General features: G+C 41.8%; 1 protein-coding gene and 1 long non-coding RNA gene across 5 annotated transcripts; both read right to left on the reverse strand.

Moving 5' to 3' along the window:
• Nucleotides 1-12,335: 12,335 nt before the first annotated feature.
• Nucleotides 12,336-15,039, reverse strand: LOC117445756 (uncharacterized). The gene is made up of 4 exons (XM_034081603.1): nt 14,987-15,039; nt 14,743-14,856; nt 13,454-13,661; nt 12,336-12,864 (listed from the first exon to the last, which is right to left on the reverse strand). Exons 1-4 carry the CDS (start codon nt 15,025-15,027, stop codon nt 12,400-12,402), a joined length of 828 nt encoding a protein of 275 aa, XP_033937494.1. The 5' UTR covers nt 15,028-15,039; the 3' UTR covers nt 12,336-12,399.
• A 1,298-nt stretch (nt 15,040-16,337) lies between these two features.
• Nucleotides 16,338-18,593, reverse strand: LOC139433765 (uncharacterized). Of its 4 annotated transcripts, none has more exons than XR_011643158.1 (6): nt 18,427-18,593; nt 17,963-18,150; nt 17,558-17,657; nt 17,007-17,215; nt 16,766-16,892; nt 16,338-16,683 (listed from the first exon to the last, which is right to left on the reverse strand). It is a non-coding gene; the product is annotated as an uncharacterized lncRNA (long non-coding RNA). The 4 variants fall into 4 exon arrangements; XR_011643157.1 differs by having other exon boundaries at nt 17,558-17,667; XR_011643155.1 differs by having other exon boundaries at nt 17,558-17,671.
• Nucleotides 18,594-18,613: the final 20 nt, after the last annotated feature.

Consider the following 18,613-nt stretch of genomic DNA (forward strand, 5'->3'; position numbering starts at 1 on the left):
TTTTATCCATGTATTTTTTCTTTTTATGTTTATTTTATTAGCTTTTATTTTTAATGACTGATTTTAAATGCCATTTTATTAATGTCTTTCATTTTTTGTAAAGCACCTTGAATTGCCTTGTGTTGAAAAGTGCTATATAAATAAACTTGCCTTGCCTTACAGGCTCCAATTCGCTGTCACCCCCCCTCACTTCTCGGGCATTCTGTATTCACAGGCCCGGGGAGAGTTGGCCCATATTCTGGAGCAAGAGATTTTCTCGCTACTAGAAAAGAAGGCTATATTGATAATACCCGCCGAACAGAGTCAGAGCGGCTTTTATTCCAAGTATTTCGTCGTTCCCAAACGGGGAGGGAACGGAATTCGGCCTAAACTAGATTTGACAGCGCTGAACAAATATCTCAAAAGATACAAATTCAGAATGCTCACTCACACATCTCTGTTGCGTCTCGTGCGCCAAAACGACTGGTTCACATCAGTCGACCTGAAAGATGCGTATTTCCACATCCCAGTATATTACCCACACAGGAGATATCTGAGGTTCGCCTTTCAGGGTGTCTGTTACGAGTACAGAGTACTTCCCTTCGGTCTGTCTCAGCCCGCGAGTGTTTGTACGGTGTACGGAAGCCGCGATAGCCCCGTTAAGACAACAGGGTATTCGCCTGGCAACTTATCTGGACGATTGGCTCCTTCTCGCACAGTCGGAGCAAGAGGCTATTACGCAGACGAATGTCCTCGTAAAACACCTGCTCGACCTGGGTTTCGTAATAAACACAGAATAGAGCATGTTGTCCCCAGCCCAGACTGTACTCTTCCCCGCGCGTCATGGCGCACGGAGAGTGATGGTCACTATGAAATGCGTAATGGCACTGCGCCACTGGCTACACCCGACTTTTCTAGTACGGGGCGTGCCTATGGGTGCTGTCCTATCGCGGAAAGTGGTCACCACAGACGCATGTCTGACGGGCTGGGGGAGTATATACGAAGGTCGACCTGTGAGGGGTCTCTGGAGCAGAGACCTCCAACGGTCACACATAAATTATCTGGAGCTTTTAGCGGTGTTCCTCACCCTGAAACGCTTTCTGCCTTTTCTCAGAGGACATCATGTCCTCGTGAGGACAGACAACACAACCACAATATCGTATATAAACCGCCAAGGGGGTTTGCGTTCTCTCCAGTTACACATCTTATGGAGCTGCGGAGGTCTCCTCTCTCTGAGAGCGACGCACGTACCAGGAGTGATGAACCTCGGGGCAGATCTGCTGTCCAGAGGTGCACCACTATATGCAGACTGGACTCTACATCCAATAATTGTGAGTCAGCTGTGGGTGCTTTACGGCCGAGCCGCGGTAGATCTGTTCGCATCAAAAGAAAATGCTCAATGTCAGCTGTTCTTTTCAATGCGCGATTTAAACGCACCGTTAGGCGTGGACGCGCTCGCGCACGTTTGGCCTCCGGTCCTTCTGTACGCGTTCCCACCCCTGACTCTGATACCCCCAACTCTGGCCAGAGTGAGAGAACAACGCCACACACTTATCCTGATAGCTCCGCACTGGCCTGCAATGTACTGGCTGGCTGCTGTGCGGGCAGCCGTGGCAGCTCCCACTACACAGGGACATACTGTCTCAGGCGGGGGGGGCGATCTTTCACCCACACCCAGAGCGCTTGGCACTATGGGCCTGGCTCGTGAGTGGTACAATCTGAATACAATGGGGCTCCCTCAGAAGGTGATAAACTCTATTCAGAGTGCAAGAGCTTCCTCCACCAGGTCTCTCTATGACTGTAAGTGGAGGGTGTTTGAGGAGTGGTGCCTTCAAAAAGGACACATCTCTTTTCAATGTCCTGTCGGGGTGATTTTATCATTTCTACAGGACTTAATTGATAAACACAGAGCTTTCTCTACGATCAAAGTGTACCTGGCTGCTATTGCTGCATGCCATGTGGGCTTTGAGGGAAAGACGGCTAGCCAACATCCTTTGGTCTGCCGTTTTATGAAAGGGGCTCGCAAGCTCCTCCCTGTTTCCAGGTCACTGGTGCCATTATGGGACTTGGCAGTGGTTTTAGATGGGCTCACTCGACCTCCATTTGAACCCCTAGAAGAAGCTGACATGAAGCTCCTGTCACTGAAGACAGTGCTGTTACTGGCTCTGGCATCTGCCAAGCGAGTCAGTGACATTCATGCGCTCTCTGTACATCGTTCATGCACTCAGTTTGCCCCGGGGCAAACGAGAGTGTTGCTGAAGCCCAACCCTGCCTTTATACCTAAGGTGGTTGGCTCATGTACCCCCATTGACATTGTGGCATTTCCTCCGCCGCTGTGTTCCTCTGAGGAACAGCGGCCGAATTTGCTGTGTCCAGTTCGTGCTTTACACATCTATATGGACAGGTCAAAAGAGTTTTGTTGTAATGACCAACTCTTTATATCCTGGGCTAACCCTCAGAGGGGCAAGCCCGTTACCAGGCAACGGCTCTCCCACTGGATTGTGGAAGCGATTGCTCTGACTTATACGAGTCAGGGTTTGCAGGCACCAACGGGCCTGCATGCTCATTCTACTCGTGGACTGGCTACATCCTGGGCTTTGTTCAAGGGTGTTTCCATCCAAGACATTTGTGCAGCAGCGAGCTGGTCCTCGCTGCTCACTTTTGTCCGCTTTTACAGGCTAGATATCTCTGCTCCAAGTGTGGCCCGCGCAGTGCTGGGCCCCGTGTTGAGACAGGGTTCTACCTGTTAAATTCTGGTTGTTTTGGTGATTTTCGAGATAAGCATGTCTAGCAATACGGGAGTTTCAATATTCCATAATGAGACATCGAACGGAGTGTTATGAATGAGAACTATAGGTTACTTACGTAACCCCAGGCCACAGAGTAACATGAAGTGAGATGTCTCACCAGACGGCCCTTCTTGCTAAGGGGAAGCAAGAAGAGGTGCTTATTTTGAATGACGCTGCGTCGTAGCGCAAGCTACTTAAAGGGTGGGTGGATTCCCTGACGTTGACGTCAAGATCACCAGCCAATCAGGATTGGCGTAATGAGATTGATGCTTCTGTTTGCATACGCGTTGAGGCGCATACCATAGTGAGACATCTCACTTCATGTTACTCTGACGACTGGGGTCACGTAAGTAACCTATAGTTACCCACCAAGGACACGTGGCTCAGCGTGACTTATTAAGTGTGAAACGTCACAAGCTGAAAGACAAAAAAAAAATAAGAGAAGAATCGTGGATGATGGCCAAACGCTCACCGGTCCAAAAAACAAACAATATGTACAATTTATGTTGTGGTTCTTTCAGGAAAAGCAGCTCTTTTTTCATTTTTAGTACACCGTCCAAATCTGAGTTTGTATCAGAAGGCTCAGTCATTTGATGCATTTAAAAAGAAAAACTACAAACATGTTTAGTGCTCTATCACTGCATTCCTTGGGGTTAATCAAAGAGTTTAGATTTTGGTATAATGTTTTCAACTTGTAGTCCCTGTATGGGATGGGTGGCGCAGTGGTCTGTTCATCAGATCAAGGGGGGGTGCTGGGGAACTCCAGTTCGAAACCCGCTCCTGCCGCCACTGCGTCAGGCCGTTGTGTCCTTGGGCAAGACACTTCACCCGGATTTGCTCCTGTGGGTATTGTCCACAGTACATGTATAATATCAATGTGTACTTGTAAAAGGACTTTCGAGAGGGTAAAAAGGTTCGCATGAACTACTTTTAGTACCGGCTCTTTTTGGTGTGAACGCGATCATGAACTAAGTTCGCATGAACCTTTGTGGGAAAAGTACCGCAGTGTGAATGCGCCTCATACTGTAGGCCAGGGGTTCTCAAAGTTTTGATGAGTGAGGGCCAATTTAGGTACCCAATATTGGATTGAGGGCCGCCCAAGAAAAAACCGAACACAAAATAATTCCAAAACAAATCCTTTCTTTATTGTACTAACCAATTACCGCAACTCGCGAGATGCCTAGTTACCATGCAACCAGTAGTCTAGCAAACTTTCCAAAAGCTGTCATTCATAATTTAGGAATGACAACCCAGGGGGTTTTACCATTCTTAACCCTCTGGAGTCTAAGGGTATTTTCTCGATTTTTAGATGTTTTCTTAAATCACCTTTTAAATGTATTTCTTCTAACATGGCACCCCATGTGTTACATATCAAAATGTTCAGGACAATCTCTGGTCTTGCTATATATGCATATTGCTCACCTTAGAGCACTGTTTCATGAGATAAGTAGCTCAAAATCTTAAAATGTGACATCCGATTTTTAGAAAATCTTCAAAACTCTTGTGAAAACACACATTTACTCATGTGATCGAATTGTTTTGGTGTTTTAGATTTGGTTACCAAAGTCCTAGGATCATAAAAGCAGTGAAATATTTGAATTACACTGTATATAAATGTGTTATTCATGTCTAAAATGAAAAAAATGTAATTCAAATGTTGAGTAAAACAGGTGTTTATCACTCAACTTTCACAACAGCAGGGACTGAGATACATTAGGACTGAATAATGACTTCATATTACATACCAAGGTTCATGTGATGTGTACAAATACAAATTGAGCATTCAACCTTTTTTTTTCAACCAACAATTTATTATAAATATGTTTTTTTCAACCAACTATTTATATAAATATAAGAAACTGGAAAATATAACTATTTACAAAATTGAACATCAGAACTTTCAACCAACTATTCATTATACAATGTCAAGACAGTGTCAAGGTCTTTGTCTGTCTTCTAAGACAGTGGGTCTGGCTTCTGTGTAGGTGGGGGTGATGGTGCATGGGCTGCTGTGTAGGTGGGGTGTACAAGTGCTATACGAGACCTCCACGAGACCTCCTTGCTGGCTGGGTTGAAGGTGATGGCTGTGGTGGAGCCTTTGTGCTGAGGTGTATCTTGACCTGGTGGCAGCCGCAGATGGAGGTGGAGGCAGCTGTAGTGATGCTGGTCTGCTGGTCCTTGGTGGTGATGGCTCTGGTGAAGGCCCTTGAGCCACAGTAGATCTTAACCTGGGGGCCGGCACAGATGGCTGTTGTGGCTGCTGGATAAACGCCGCCTGTGTAGGACAATAATTACAACTAATTTCATTGAAATAAAGTTCAGGTAAAATGTTGCTCAAGCACAAATAACAATGCACACTTAAAAATAAAGTTTGGGAGGTTACAGAAGGACACACACACACACACACACACACACACACACACACACACACACACACACACACACACACACACACACACACACACACACACACACACACACACACACACACACACACACACACACACACACACACACACACTTCCAGTTGCTTTACTTCAGTATAAAATCACAGACACACATATACATAGGCTACATCTGATTACAAAGTCTCATCTGTACAGGACGGTAAGATAATAACAGGCACACATAAATAAATCTATGACAAAGTCTCATCTGTACAGAACAGTATGATAAAATAATCTATGGCAAAAACATGTCACTGTAAATGTCTCCGTTGTGGGACGAATAAATGATTAATTTAATCATATACACATGTAATCTCACTTTTACACACCAAAATAACGTTAACACAGAGTAAACGTTTGCTAATGGAGAGTCTATTTTGTCCCAATAAAAATAAATATATCAATAAACCTATTGTTAATTTTCGCGGTATTCCCCACACATTGCCAGTACACTATTACTGTAATATTTACACTTACCCATGTCCAAATGGATCCTTGTTGTTGTATTTGTGTTCTTCTTCAGAAGAAGAGTCAAAGACTTCAGGTTCTGAGGCTCTATCTTCACTGCTGCTAGCGAAAAAAATCTCTAGCAAAGTCGGCAACTGTAAAGTTTTTTTAGCCATTTTCTCTGTCTCTCTCTCTCTCTCTCCTCACAGACGTAAACTGATGGGAGGCACGTGGTTTATGTTTTATTTACTTGGTGGGTAGGTCCTTAGTGATTTATCGATGTCCATTGGTCATTTCAGACCGTGATGGCTGCCGGCCGAGATTTCCTTGACGGACACACACATCCACCAATCCCACACAGTGTAAAGTCAAGCTGCTTTGAGCGGCCATATTTGCTGCGGTGCCCTGGTTACAGTCTCACAGGCAGGGGCGGACTGGGACTACAAATCAGCCCGGGACTCTCGACCGGCTCACTTCGGTACCGCCGGCCCACCGCAGTACCGCCAGTAAATACCGCTAGTAAATTGTCGACGGACGGGTAGACAATTTACTAGCGGTAGACATTAAGGGTAAATAATGTATAACTGGCCCGGAGCATTCGTCCAAAAAAAGAAAATCGACTAATAATGAAGAAAATTAACACATTTCTTGCAATAGATTTTTTTTTTTGGACGAATGCACTAACTACATTACTACTTGTACTACAACATTTTAATCATCAGTTCTTCCTCATTTTCCTCAATTGTTCATATTTGGTTTATTAAAATAATGATATTGTGGTCATTGTTAAAAAATGTCTGCTATTATTATTATTTGTATTGCACTTTCTGCCTTCCTGTCATTAGGAGTTAGACATGTAATGGCTATGTAATTGATTTGATTAGAACCTGAACCTTCATTATCCTAAACTGCTGGGACATTTCGCCAATACCTTTATATTGTCGACTCTACTCTTCACTTACTTGTCAGCATAGGTCGGCATTGATGTACAGAGCCGACAGAAGACGTTGTTTATATTGGCATCATATGGAGAGGTGCAGCCAGTGACGCGTCCTAAAACCAGGAAGTACGCTGCTGGTTCCCTCGACAAGGGTTTTGGAAAATAGCTGGAAATAAGGTATGTGGAAAACAAACCTGTTTGATAAATGCACGTTTTGTTCAGCCGGATAATCTCCACATGTCTACCCTACTTTTATTTGATTATAAAAGGGTTTTAGGACGCGTCACTGCAGCCAACTCCATCAAGCAGACTGAAACTTTCTCTCCCTCTTCTTCTCATACTCCCTGTCACTCTCCTTTAACTCCTCCGGTGACTTTCTTTTATTTGAAGATTGTTTTTTTCTAAATTGCTAGTCAAAATACCAATACCACAGGACCATTTTTTTTTTTAAAGCAATATTTTTAGTGTCCCGAGCGGGCAAGTGGAAAGTACGTTATGCTGGCCCGGGGTGTCTAAATAGAGCTTCCGGGCCAGCGGGCCATTTAATGTCAAGCCCTGCCGGTTACCGGCCGGCCCACATCGTCCGACCGGCCCACTTCAGTACCGGCCCATCGGGATTCGTCCCGAACGTCCCGATGGCCAGTCCGCCCCTGCTCACAGGAGATACAGCTGGAAATCTACTCTTCCAGCGATTCCGCGGATATCTAATCTGAAGATATAGATACAACCATGGAGGATTAAAATATAACGCATGCATTTCAGCGTGTCACATTAACTATCGCGGGCCGCCAGAAACATTTATGTGTATATATATGTATATATATATATATGTATATTATATATATATATATATAGTTGTAAGTCACTTCGGATAAAAGCGTCAGCTAAATGAAATGTAATGTAATACCGTAGATGTATATGTCTTGTTTATTTCAACAACAAGAACAAGAAACGTCATCCATCTTCTCTGTTTGTTGTTGAGTGTGTGAAAGAACATTATATCACAAGATGGATGCCGTCGTGTTATTGTCACGTGTGTGAAATTACTATAGATGAATACACTCTTACACCAAATAAATAATAGATACAAAGAGAGATTAGGCTACATACCTTTCCGGTGACGGGGGTTCATAATCAGAGTCATTACTGTCCCCTGTATGCGTGACGAGATCACTATCTTCCGACGGAGAGTGCTGAAATACGATGTCCAATGCCTCCTCGACGGACAAAAAAGTCTTCTTTCTGGCAAAACAAATCCAGCTGTTTTGCTGATCGATCTGCCCTCTTCTCTCCTGTCGCTGCGGGACATGCTATGCTATGCTATGCTATGCTATAGCCTAGTATGCTGCTTCAAACGAGTGGGCTGTGCGTAAACCAGCTTTTCTGCCTTTATTTATAGTTACGCAAGCTCCTATCTCTGGAACCCATTGGTCGATTTGGGTGATTGACACCTTTTTTGAATCGTTAGAGCCAATCAAATCGAGTAGCAGTTTCAAAATACGTAAATACGTTACGCCTGCGGAGGGGGAGCTATGCGTAAACTGCATCTCCCGCAGCTGAAGCCACGGACTGTTAATCGTTGGACCTACTCTTCTGCCGTGAATGAAAGGATTAATTATCAGTAATCATTTTAAAGTGAGACGGGACATTGGATTAACCCTGAGCAGCGTTTTTATTCCTTTGAACACAACTTTTGATCACAAAACAGCCAAGGTAAGACCTAATTATTGTCATTGATTTGAAAAATGATATTGTTTACTTGCTATGTTCTGGCTGCTAGCTCGGTTAATGTTGTGCCTGTAGTGATGCGGTGTATACCCATGGAATCTGTGGAATCTCAGCTTTCAGAAAATGTGTTGTTTATGCAGAAAGTATGAATTATAAATGATCGTTTTTGTGAGTTATGAGCAGAAATAGCAAGTGCCCATTTTTGACATGGGCTCATTTATGGCGCATTTCCACTGCAACGGGGTAGCCCCGTTTAAGCGTCCCTAAGCGTTCTCGCTCAGGCCTCGGGCTGCCTCGCTGGCCGTCCGAGGCCGTGGCGCATTTCCATTACAGTTTAGGACCTGGGGTAGCAACGCAGTGTAGGCGGGGCGTCGGCTTTTTGGCGGGCTTTTTGGGCGGAGCGACGCTGGGTAAAACTGCAGTGGCTTTCAATGCGACACAACTCACAAAACACACACAACAATGGAGGATGTGGAAGCGATCGTTTTCTTGTTTATTGTGAAATCCATGGTGCTGACATGCTGTGCTCTGCATAACGTCTGCGAGAGTCATGGAGAGGACTATGATGATGGGTGGAATGCACCAGCAGCAGGGGTAGCAGTGGCTCAAGGTGCAGAGGAGGAGGGCACTGACATCAGAGAGGGTTTGATGCGCTACCTGAATACCTACATATGCATTGTATTGCATTCATTGTATTGAACATAAATACATCTTTTTTTTTTCATATACATGTGTTTGTCAAATGTTTTAAACAAATGTTATCTAAATTGAATATTTAGTAAATATTTGAATTTCAAGCACCAGTAAGTACTGCCCCATAATAAGAACATTTGAGGAATTATCAGATCATGAAAAGAAAATCTTTCTAATAAATTAAGCGAATATCAAAGCTAACTATAAACATAAATACTAAAGTGTAAAACACATCAAAACTATATTCATAAATGCAAGTGTAAAATAGTGTGGACAATTGTAAACATGGATGGAAACTAAAGTATCCACAACATAAAATAATATATTAAATATAACCTCAATCTTTCTTCTAGACATGTTAAAAGCTTGCTTGAATGGGTTATAGGTTTATGTTGTTCTCTTGTCTTTGAAATATATAAGGAATGTGTTGTTTGAGTCGAGTAGAACGAGGGTATTACAATTGAGCAATTTCTACATGTATTATGTATTTATTATGTATTCTTAATACTATTACAAAATAAACATGTAATAATGTTTTAGAGGAGGACCTCAAGCTAGCAAACTCAATTTCTTGCTTTAAATCTCTTAAAAGTAAGTAAGTAAGTAACTGATGGTGTTTGTTATTGCTTTATAAATTCATGTATGTTTATATCTTCTCTAAATCAAGATTATGTGAATCTGATTTTTTCTGTTGGGTGCCATTCATTCTCAACAAGAGATAAGATAAGTTAAAGAAGTACTTTATTGATGGCAGTATAAAAATACAAAAAAAATGTTGTATCAAATGCATGCCATTAAACAATACAAATACAAATTGTAAAACTGTATTGCAGCCAGCATAAATATACATGGAATTGTAAATATAAAATGAACATTTTAAAGAAAATAAATAAACAAGGAACTACAAATGTTGCATTTAAAAATTAACTAGATACAAAATATATAATATGTCCCGATCCGATCACGTGATCGGGGATCGTAGCCGATCACGTGATTTTCAAAAAATCGGGGATCGGGAGAAAAAAATCGGGGATCGGGATTATTTTTTTTTATAAAATATTTTTTTTTTATTTAATGTTACAAAACAAAAATGACCATGTTCATGTCTTAAAGTCATCCTGAGGACTTAGTTTTGGTTTAAAATTACACAACATGTATGTGTTGCTTTCTTTGGGCTTGTTTTCATAGACCTCGTTGCTTATTTCTCTGAAATCTGGCAACAGAGTGGGCGCAGTGTCTAATAGTAGCAGTAAGCTAACGAGAGGCTACGTTCAGCTGGTGACTCGGAAGTCGGGACAGAGAAAATGTCAGGAGTTTGGAAGTATTATAAAATTGAAAGCGAAGGCAGTGTAACAGCCAGATGCAATGTTTGGAAGGCAGAGGTTCCGCGTGGTGGAAAGAACAGAGCTACGTTCAACACGACCAATCTAATATGCTACCTGAGAAACAAACACCAACAACAACACGGCGAGTACACAGCGGCCACTCAGGTAACGGCACTGAAACAACCGACACTTTCAGAGACTTTTAAAAGGAAAGAGAAACTGCCCCAGAACAGTGAAAAGGCCAACACAATAACAGCCAAGATAGCTGAATTCATCGCGTTGGATGACCTTGGTTACCTTTTTTTTCTCTTAATGCATTGCATAAAGATCGGATCGGGAAAAATCGGTATCGGCAGATTGTCAAAATCAAATGATCGGAATCGGATCGGGAGCAAAAAAAGGTGATCGAGACATCCCTATGTACAATAACTATTAAGGTTTTTTGAAGTATCACGGAGGAGACGGGCCACGTCGGCTGCCCAGTCATGGTGCCGTTCCTGCTGGGCCCGATCCTCTCCTCCTCGTTTCCTCTTGCCTGGGTGACAATAAGATAATAATTAGCAATAAGGAAAAAACACAGGACAGGTACAGGTCACACAAGGATATAAGAATAACATGTATAAACAGAACAACAGTAAGGTGAACTAAAGAAAGTTCTGGCCCTAGATGTTTACAATGATTGTGAAAGTGAATTACATTATGTCCAGCCTGTTGATAATGAATATAAATATATGTATATGATAGGATGTCACACACAACTGTACTAGCTGCTTACTAGCTAAGACTTTACTTGTAACAGAGCATTTCCACACAGTGGTATAGCTTATTTTAATTACTGTTGATGGATGATCCAAGGTTTAAAAAAACAAAACACAATTCCAGTCGTTTTGCCATTTCTATTTCTTACCTAGAACCACATGCTGCGGTGTCATGATGGCACTCGGTGTTGGTGGTTGAGTTGGTGTCGATTCTTCGGCTGGGGTCCTTTCTGGATTTAATGACGATGTGGACGGAACACTGCCATCAACCGTTGTTCGGGAATGTTCCTCCTCACGAGTCCCAATATAATCATCTAGAACAGCAAAATGGGTAACACTTTACAATAAGGTACACAACATGTGCTTAGTTACTGAGGAACTACTAGATAGTTAATGGTTAGTTAATGAGTAGTTCCTCAGTGACTGCGATTGAGGAACTAATGGTTAGTTACTGGTAAACAGACTGGGGGGTACTGTATTAATGAATCATTCGTTAATGGTTAGTTAATGAGTAGTTCCTCAGTGAACTTATGGTTAGTTACTGGTAAACAGACTGGGGCGGTACTGTATTAACGAATCATTCGTTAATGGTTACTTAATGAGTAGTTCCTCAGTGACTGCGATGGATGGTTAGTTAGTTACTGGTAAACAGACTGGGGCGGTACTGTATTAACGAATCATTCGTTAATGGTTACTTAATGAGGAGTTCCTGAGTGAACTAATGCTTAGTTGCTGGTAAACAGACTGGGGTACTGTATTAATGAATTATTCGTTAATGGTTACTTAATGAGGAGTTCCTGGGAGACTTTGATTGAAGCAATGGTCCGCTGCAGCAGGGCACATTTAAACCTGCCATCTTCGGCTGACTTGGGTCCCACCCTGGATCAACTGGTGGAGGTGGATCCGATTGACCTTACCATTACTTAGGCCGTTTGGGTACGGTAAACTCAAGGAACGCAAACAAAAACAGTAGTTACCCATTACCTAATGATTACCTTACCGTTACTAAAACAGTAGTTACCCATTAAGTAATGCTTACCTTACCATTCGTTAAGCATTGTGTGTCCCCTCAAGTAAAGTAATGCATCAAAAACAGTAGTTACCCATTACCTAATGCCTACTTAACCATTCGTTAAGCATTGTGTGTCCCCTCAAGTAAAGTAATGCATCACAAACAGTAGTTACCCATTACCTAATGATAAACAAACAAACAAACAAACCCTGTGCACTCAAGTTTACATTTTTATTTAAACAACAATCCAAAGGACACTAATAATGAAAACGAGGTTGCTTTCAGAACTTGCGAAAGTGGCGTATGTCATGCAGCAATCTGCCTAAGGGACCATCTTTGTGTTCATTTGCCAGCCAATGTGTCCACTCGATCAAAGCAAGATGACTCTTCAGAGTCTTCACTGTGCGGTTTCCTCGCAGTCTCCAGACCTGTGACTTGTACGTTGACCAAGCCCGCTCAATGTTTTGGGTGTGGGCTCCTGTGTCTGGGTTCACAAATGACCGGCTGTGGTTCACAGAGAAATGGACAAAGCCACTTTCTGCGATTGCAGTGGTGTATGCCCTCCACATGTCCGTTATCACCGTGGTCCCTTGGCGAACGTATTTTGTGACCAGAGGAATTAAGTGGCGCCGTGATCTTTGTTTCACCAGCCTCAGGATAGGTCTTCTCCTTTTTCCTCTGATGCCCAGCATTCCAAAGACCCATTTTCTCCTCCTCCACGTAGGACCGAATCTTCCCCTACCATACTGTAATAAAGCAGTGAAAAAGGACAACAGTTATATAAAAATAAACATCAGGCATTTCAATTGATAAACAAAGTGAAATGTGTTTATTTGCTTTCTTTTACAATTTAAAAATATTCACTTCCTTTCTCAAAAAAGAAGAGAAAAAAATTAAAATGTCGTGGTACAAACAGAAAAGGCTGTTTAATTTTATTAAGTTAAAGTTTGCTTATTTTGCTGCAAGAAACATGAAAATGTAAGATATATATTGGAATTAGATGATATATAAATAGATTATGCACTTTTAAAATGTTAGTAATACAAAGTAAGAATAAGGATTTATTTCCTTAATGATCTGATTGGATGAGATCATTCTTAGCTTCTAAATTCTTTTTTTCTGTTATTTGACTGTGTATACACTGTGGAGCTGGCTCTCTCTAATGTATACTTTATCTCGCCAGTCACAAGGGTGTGAAATGACACAATTATAAAATGACATTACTTTGCTCATTCATTTGTTAATCTCTGACCTTAAAAGATATGTTGTTATTTCACCTTGAAAAACAAAGGTTTTAGTGAGGCCAAAGGCTAAGGCTCTGTAGTTTATACACACCTTCCTTTTGTGGTAGAAGTTGCTTTCGTCCAGCATGACAAATTCGTTTGGTCCTCCAAGTCTCTGCTTTCCCCTCCTTTCTCTCCTCTTGATTGCACTCTTGCAGACCTTCCTCAACTTCAGGCTAATTTTTGACAGCGTGCGACTGCTTCCTGCCACGCCATCCTGCAGCATGTCAATTTGCCTTAGCTGCAGTCCCTGGGAAAATCTGTTAAAGATCAATATAGAATTACTAAATATGAACAAAAGCATATGAAGAAGAACGCATTCAGCACCAGTGGCTAATGTATAATTAATTATATAATTCACATTAGACATTTGTTATTACTCAAGATGAAACAGAATATTTTAATGTTGCTAATTAATTATATCTATCAAGTTTCCCTGTATCAGAGCATCTACACATGTATTGTTAAGCTATTAGAATAATCACACATTGTAACATTCTGAACCCATTTTTTTGTTGAGGAACATTTTGAATGCAGGAATTTTACTCTAACAGAGTATTCGTACACTCTGGTACTTTTACTTTTACTCTAATACAAGATCTGAGTACTTAATACTAAGTGCAATATCTGAGTACTTCTGTTTTACTCAAGTACAATATCTGAGTACTTCTACTTTTACTCAAGTACAAGATCTATTCTGTTTATAGCCTATGAGAAAAACTATTAGAAAACGAAAGCTAAAGCTAATGTTAGCAGATAGTGACAATGTATGCTAGTTAGCTAGCTCAACGATTCCTTAAATAATATTGCGACAGAAACATTTTTCTGTTCACATCACGCTCTGCCGCTCCAACAGGGAGCTCTGCTCTGAACACCCGAACGGTAAGGCGATACGTCCGTTCTTATTGTGCATCCATGGGTAAAGGTAAAACCTTTATATATACAGTATATGGTTAAGGGTAAAACGCATACAGAACACGTAACATGAAGGTGCCGGGCGGCGCGGTCCCGTGGGTTGGATGCGCGTTCATAATGCCGAGGGAAATAAATCTCGAGTGTTCTCCTCAGAGTCCGGCGCACTTCCTGGGGGCTTGGTGTGTGAAAGCGGCGCCACACCTCCAAGCAGCCTGCGTTGTGAGTTGCCAAATAACTAGCGCTTAGTCCGCTAGCTCAATGCTAACATTTAATGGATAACGTCATTGACGCGCTAACTGAAATTAGCATTTAGATATCGGTAATGTTAAACAACAGTCAACATGCTTAAAATAAACGTAATACTTACAGGCATTCATTTGCTGTGCTTTGAGGAAATGACTGATATTATTGATGAAATCATATTACCTGTAAATGTATTTCATCCAGCTGAACAAGGACAATTTGCTCCTCTGAAACAGGGACAGTGACCTCACTGACTTCTTCGTCGTTTTCCCTCGGTGTTTTTTACGTCGGCACTTCCTACAAAAGACAAATCGTAAATTCCTAGTCCTTTTTTCCTGATAAAGAACTTATCTTTGTAACATTACATATCAGTAAACAGAGGAAGTCATCGTTAAAACCCGTGCTAAAAATGTACGACTTAGCCTACCACTGCAGTCCGTCGACGTTTGAGTGTTTCTCCAGTTTCATCCTCTTTTTGCAGAGTTTGCATTTCATTTTTCCTTGAGCAATCTTTTCATTAGCCATTCAATTAATTTTTTCTTTTCTTCCGTCAATAAGACTGAGTACTTTGGTGTGCAGTGTCATGATAACCAAAAACCTGACTACTGCGGCGTTACTACTACGTTACTGCGGCCCCGGCCCGTCCACAAACCCTGACACCCAGCGTAGTTCAAGATGAACTCCGCTGAGCGCACTAGCGCCCTAGCACCCTGATCCTCATTTCTTGTTCACACGATTCAAACCAATAGTTTTGATGTTTTGAATCAGGTATTTCATCTTCCTTGTTCAATTGACAAAGCACAGCTTCTTTATATTCACTGATATACAATTAAAATATTAAAACCGTAATAAAGTGTTAATGCGCTGAAAATCGAGATCCGGCTGGAGCACTATGCAAGACACGCCCCTTCATAGCATTCAAGTGCTACGATTCGCCATGAGCCTGTCACGTGCATCTCGGCTAGTGATAAAACCATAGACATATAAAGAGTAGACGCCGCATCGACCGCTGCTGCCTATTGGCGCTGACGAGCCGTGGGGCCGCCATCTTGGACCGGTCACCCGCTCCACTCAGTGTAATCTGTCTGGCAGGCGCAATGAAGTGTCAGCGCATTTTATCAATCATAACTCGCTGAATACAAAACTGATTTTCACGGGGGGGGGTTTTCTGCAAACGTCATATATGTAGGCATGATACCGGACACATGATTTGGCGTATTTTAATATTCATAGTAGGCTTAACAGCAATAGAATATTCTGGTATTTGATAGACTATGTTATGTATGATAGGTATTTTGCAAAAGACACACGATATATAATATATACACACACACACACACACACACACACATAAAAAACACTAATGGTCTATATATGATAGAGAAGCATATTGTGTAGGCCTATACTCAGCTATTTTAATAAGTTGAAAAATGAAGAAACAATAATACATTATACATAGACAGAAGTTATATATCAGTAAAAATGAATATCTATGTCATAAAAAATGAAAATGTACTTCTACATCTATATAAAAAATGTAAATGTTCAAGTTAAACACAAGAACATGACACCACCCCGCCCAAACCATATTTACACAAAGTTGCTCATGACACCCGAATGCCCCGTGCATGCGGCTCCTCCAAAGCATGACTGAGAACCTCTTTCTCATATCTTTGTCTTTGGGAAACCATCAAAATAAAAACGGGAGATTTGAGAGTCAACACAAAAACATTTTAAGAAGGAGGTCAAGCTTATTTTCTTCCTTCTTCTTCCTAGATAGATTAGATTAGATTTTAGATTTAGATTAGGACCCTTTGTGTTTCAGGTGACAAAGACTTCGTCAGGTAATATGCAATGGGAGCCTTCCAATGTCCGTGTAGGCAAACCACCATGAACACAAGAGCCTCAGTAGCAGCATCGGTCTCATTGTTTCCATCACCCATGTCTACAAAAGCAGACATTGACTGGTTATGTGGATTATATTGCACATGTTTTCTGATGGCCATGTCATCCAACATGAGTGAAACACATCCATATTTAGCCTGGTCGTCCTGGCATCTTCTCTCCAGCATATCCAGCATCATCTTGTTCAGGCCAGGCTTTCCATCCACCGAACACAGCCACCTGTAAAAAAATTGAGAAGTAGCTATTTAACGTACTTGCAACCGTAATTTCCAAAAATGAAATTGAACAACATTAAGACTACCTTTTTGTTGTAGTCTCTCTGAGGTATTTGTATGCCTTTGGGCCATGTAGATGGAGTGTGAGGGCAAGCTCTCTGTGGTCCTTGGAGTACTCATGGCCCTGCTTTGCCTTCAAGTCTATTTGAAGATCTGAAATTGTATGAGAAAAAATTAATAAGTCCCCTTCATATAATAACAAAGGAGTTTAATAAAGAGTGTAAGAGTAAGATGTACATGAATTTCAAAGTGCTAATTTAATTTTACCTGAGTAGAAATTAAGCCTCTTTGAGTTCTTCATTAATGAGGTTCTTTTCCCTCAAATCCCCCAAAAGAGTCCTCACTGTGGTCTCTGCCCTCTTTTCTCTAGCCATGGCATTCTTCCTCTCTCGCTCGAGACTCTCCACTCTTGCTAAAGCTTCATTGAGTCTGGCCTTAAGAGCAGTAGGAGAAGCAGGCGAGACATCGCTATGATCCTAGAAAGAGGGATGAACATGGTTTGAGTGATGTTTCACTTCACACACATCACTTTGACACAACTAGAGTATGGCCCACATTATTTCTTATAGTCATCACCTGTCAAAGCCACTGGCAGCATCATGCGTGTGTGTGTGTGTGTGTGTGTGTGTGTGTGTGTGTGTGTGTGTGTGTGTGTGTGTGCGCGTGTGTGAGTGTGCCAGGAATGCATGTTCAACATGTCTTCAATTGTGTGTGTATGTGTTTATTTGTGAGTGTGTTTAATATGAGTGGCAGCAAACAAGAGAGATTTTACTTTGTCTAGGACCATTATGAATGATGTTGAAAATAGAAATACTCACATCATTAGGCTGAGGTTGTGAGTGTGAGGTTGAAGCTTCTGGGTCGTCCTGAGGGGCCACAGACAGGCTCTCTTCAGCTTTTCTGGAAGGAGACGTAGTCCTGCCCTTTTCTGGCTAAAATGAAAAAGCATAATACTTGAAACACACACACACACACACACACACACACACACACACACACACACACACACACACACACACACACACACACACACACACACACACACACACACACACACACACACAACACACACACACACACACACACACACACACACACACACACACACACACACACACACACACACACACACACACACACACACACACACACACACAGCCCTGTTATTGATAATAGAATATTTACATTTATGAATGCTAATAGCCTTATGATGATACACCTACTCTTTGGAGGTGAACCGGGAAGCTGAAGATGGAGGGAATAACACCATCTCTGAGTCGGACAATCTGTCCTGTCAAACTCGTCCTGCTTAAAATGCTCACTGCAAATCACGGATGACTCGCTTGCAGTGAACCCTTCCCTCCTCAAAGCAACTTCCCACTTCTTTCTCATATCTTTGTCTTTGGGAAACCTTCAAAATAAAAACGGGAGATTTGAGAGTCAACACAAAAACATTTTAAGAAGGAGGTCAAGCTTATTTTCTTCCTTCTTCTTCCTAGATAGATTAGATTAGATTTTACTTTATTCATCCCACAACGGGGAAATTCACTTGTTACAGCAGCGATTTATAAAGTCTCAGTTGGCCATGAACATAATGTTTGCTGGCTACGATTTCGCTGGCGGACATCAATACAGTACAATAATATTCTATTTACAAAATACAACCAATTATAATGTTGAATCTTACTTGTGAAAAGTAATCCCCCGACCCCTGTTCGCAATCGTCCGCCGATTTGCACAGCAATATGCTGCACAGTGCTCTGGCATCTTGAAACCTCTGCTGTCTCTGGGTAGAATGTCTGTAGGATGACCGGTCCAAGATGGCGGCCGTATTTCTTGCGCCCCAGCAGCCAATGCGGCCTCTACTCTTTATA

Source organism: Pseudochaenichthys georgianus, chromosome 4 (genome assembly GCF_902827115.2).
Source record: "Pseudochaenichthys georgianus chromosome 4, fPseGeo1.2, whole genome shotgun sequence".
NCBI classification, from domain to species: Eukaryota; Metazoa; Chordata; class Actinopteri; order Perciformes; family Channichthyidae; genus Pseudochaenichthys; species Pseudochaenichthys georgianus.

Coding starts and splice junctions, on each gene's coding strand:
- LOC117445756 (XM_034081603.1), bottom strand. CDS start 15,027: ATGAAACTGGAGAAACACTCAAACGTCGACGGACTGCAGTG. Junction 13,662..14,742: donor TGGATGAAATACATTTACAG/GTAATATGATTT, acceptor GATCTTTAACAG/ATTTTCCCAGGGACTGCAGC. Junction 12,865..13,453: donor ACTTCTACCACAAAAGGAAG/GTGTGTATAAAC, acceptor GCTTTATTACAG/TATGGTAGGGGAAGATTCGG.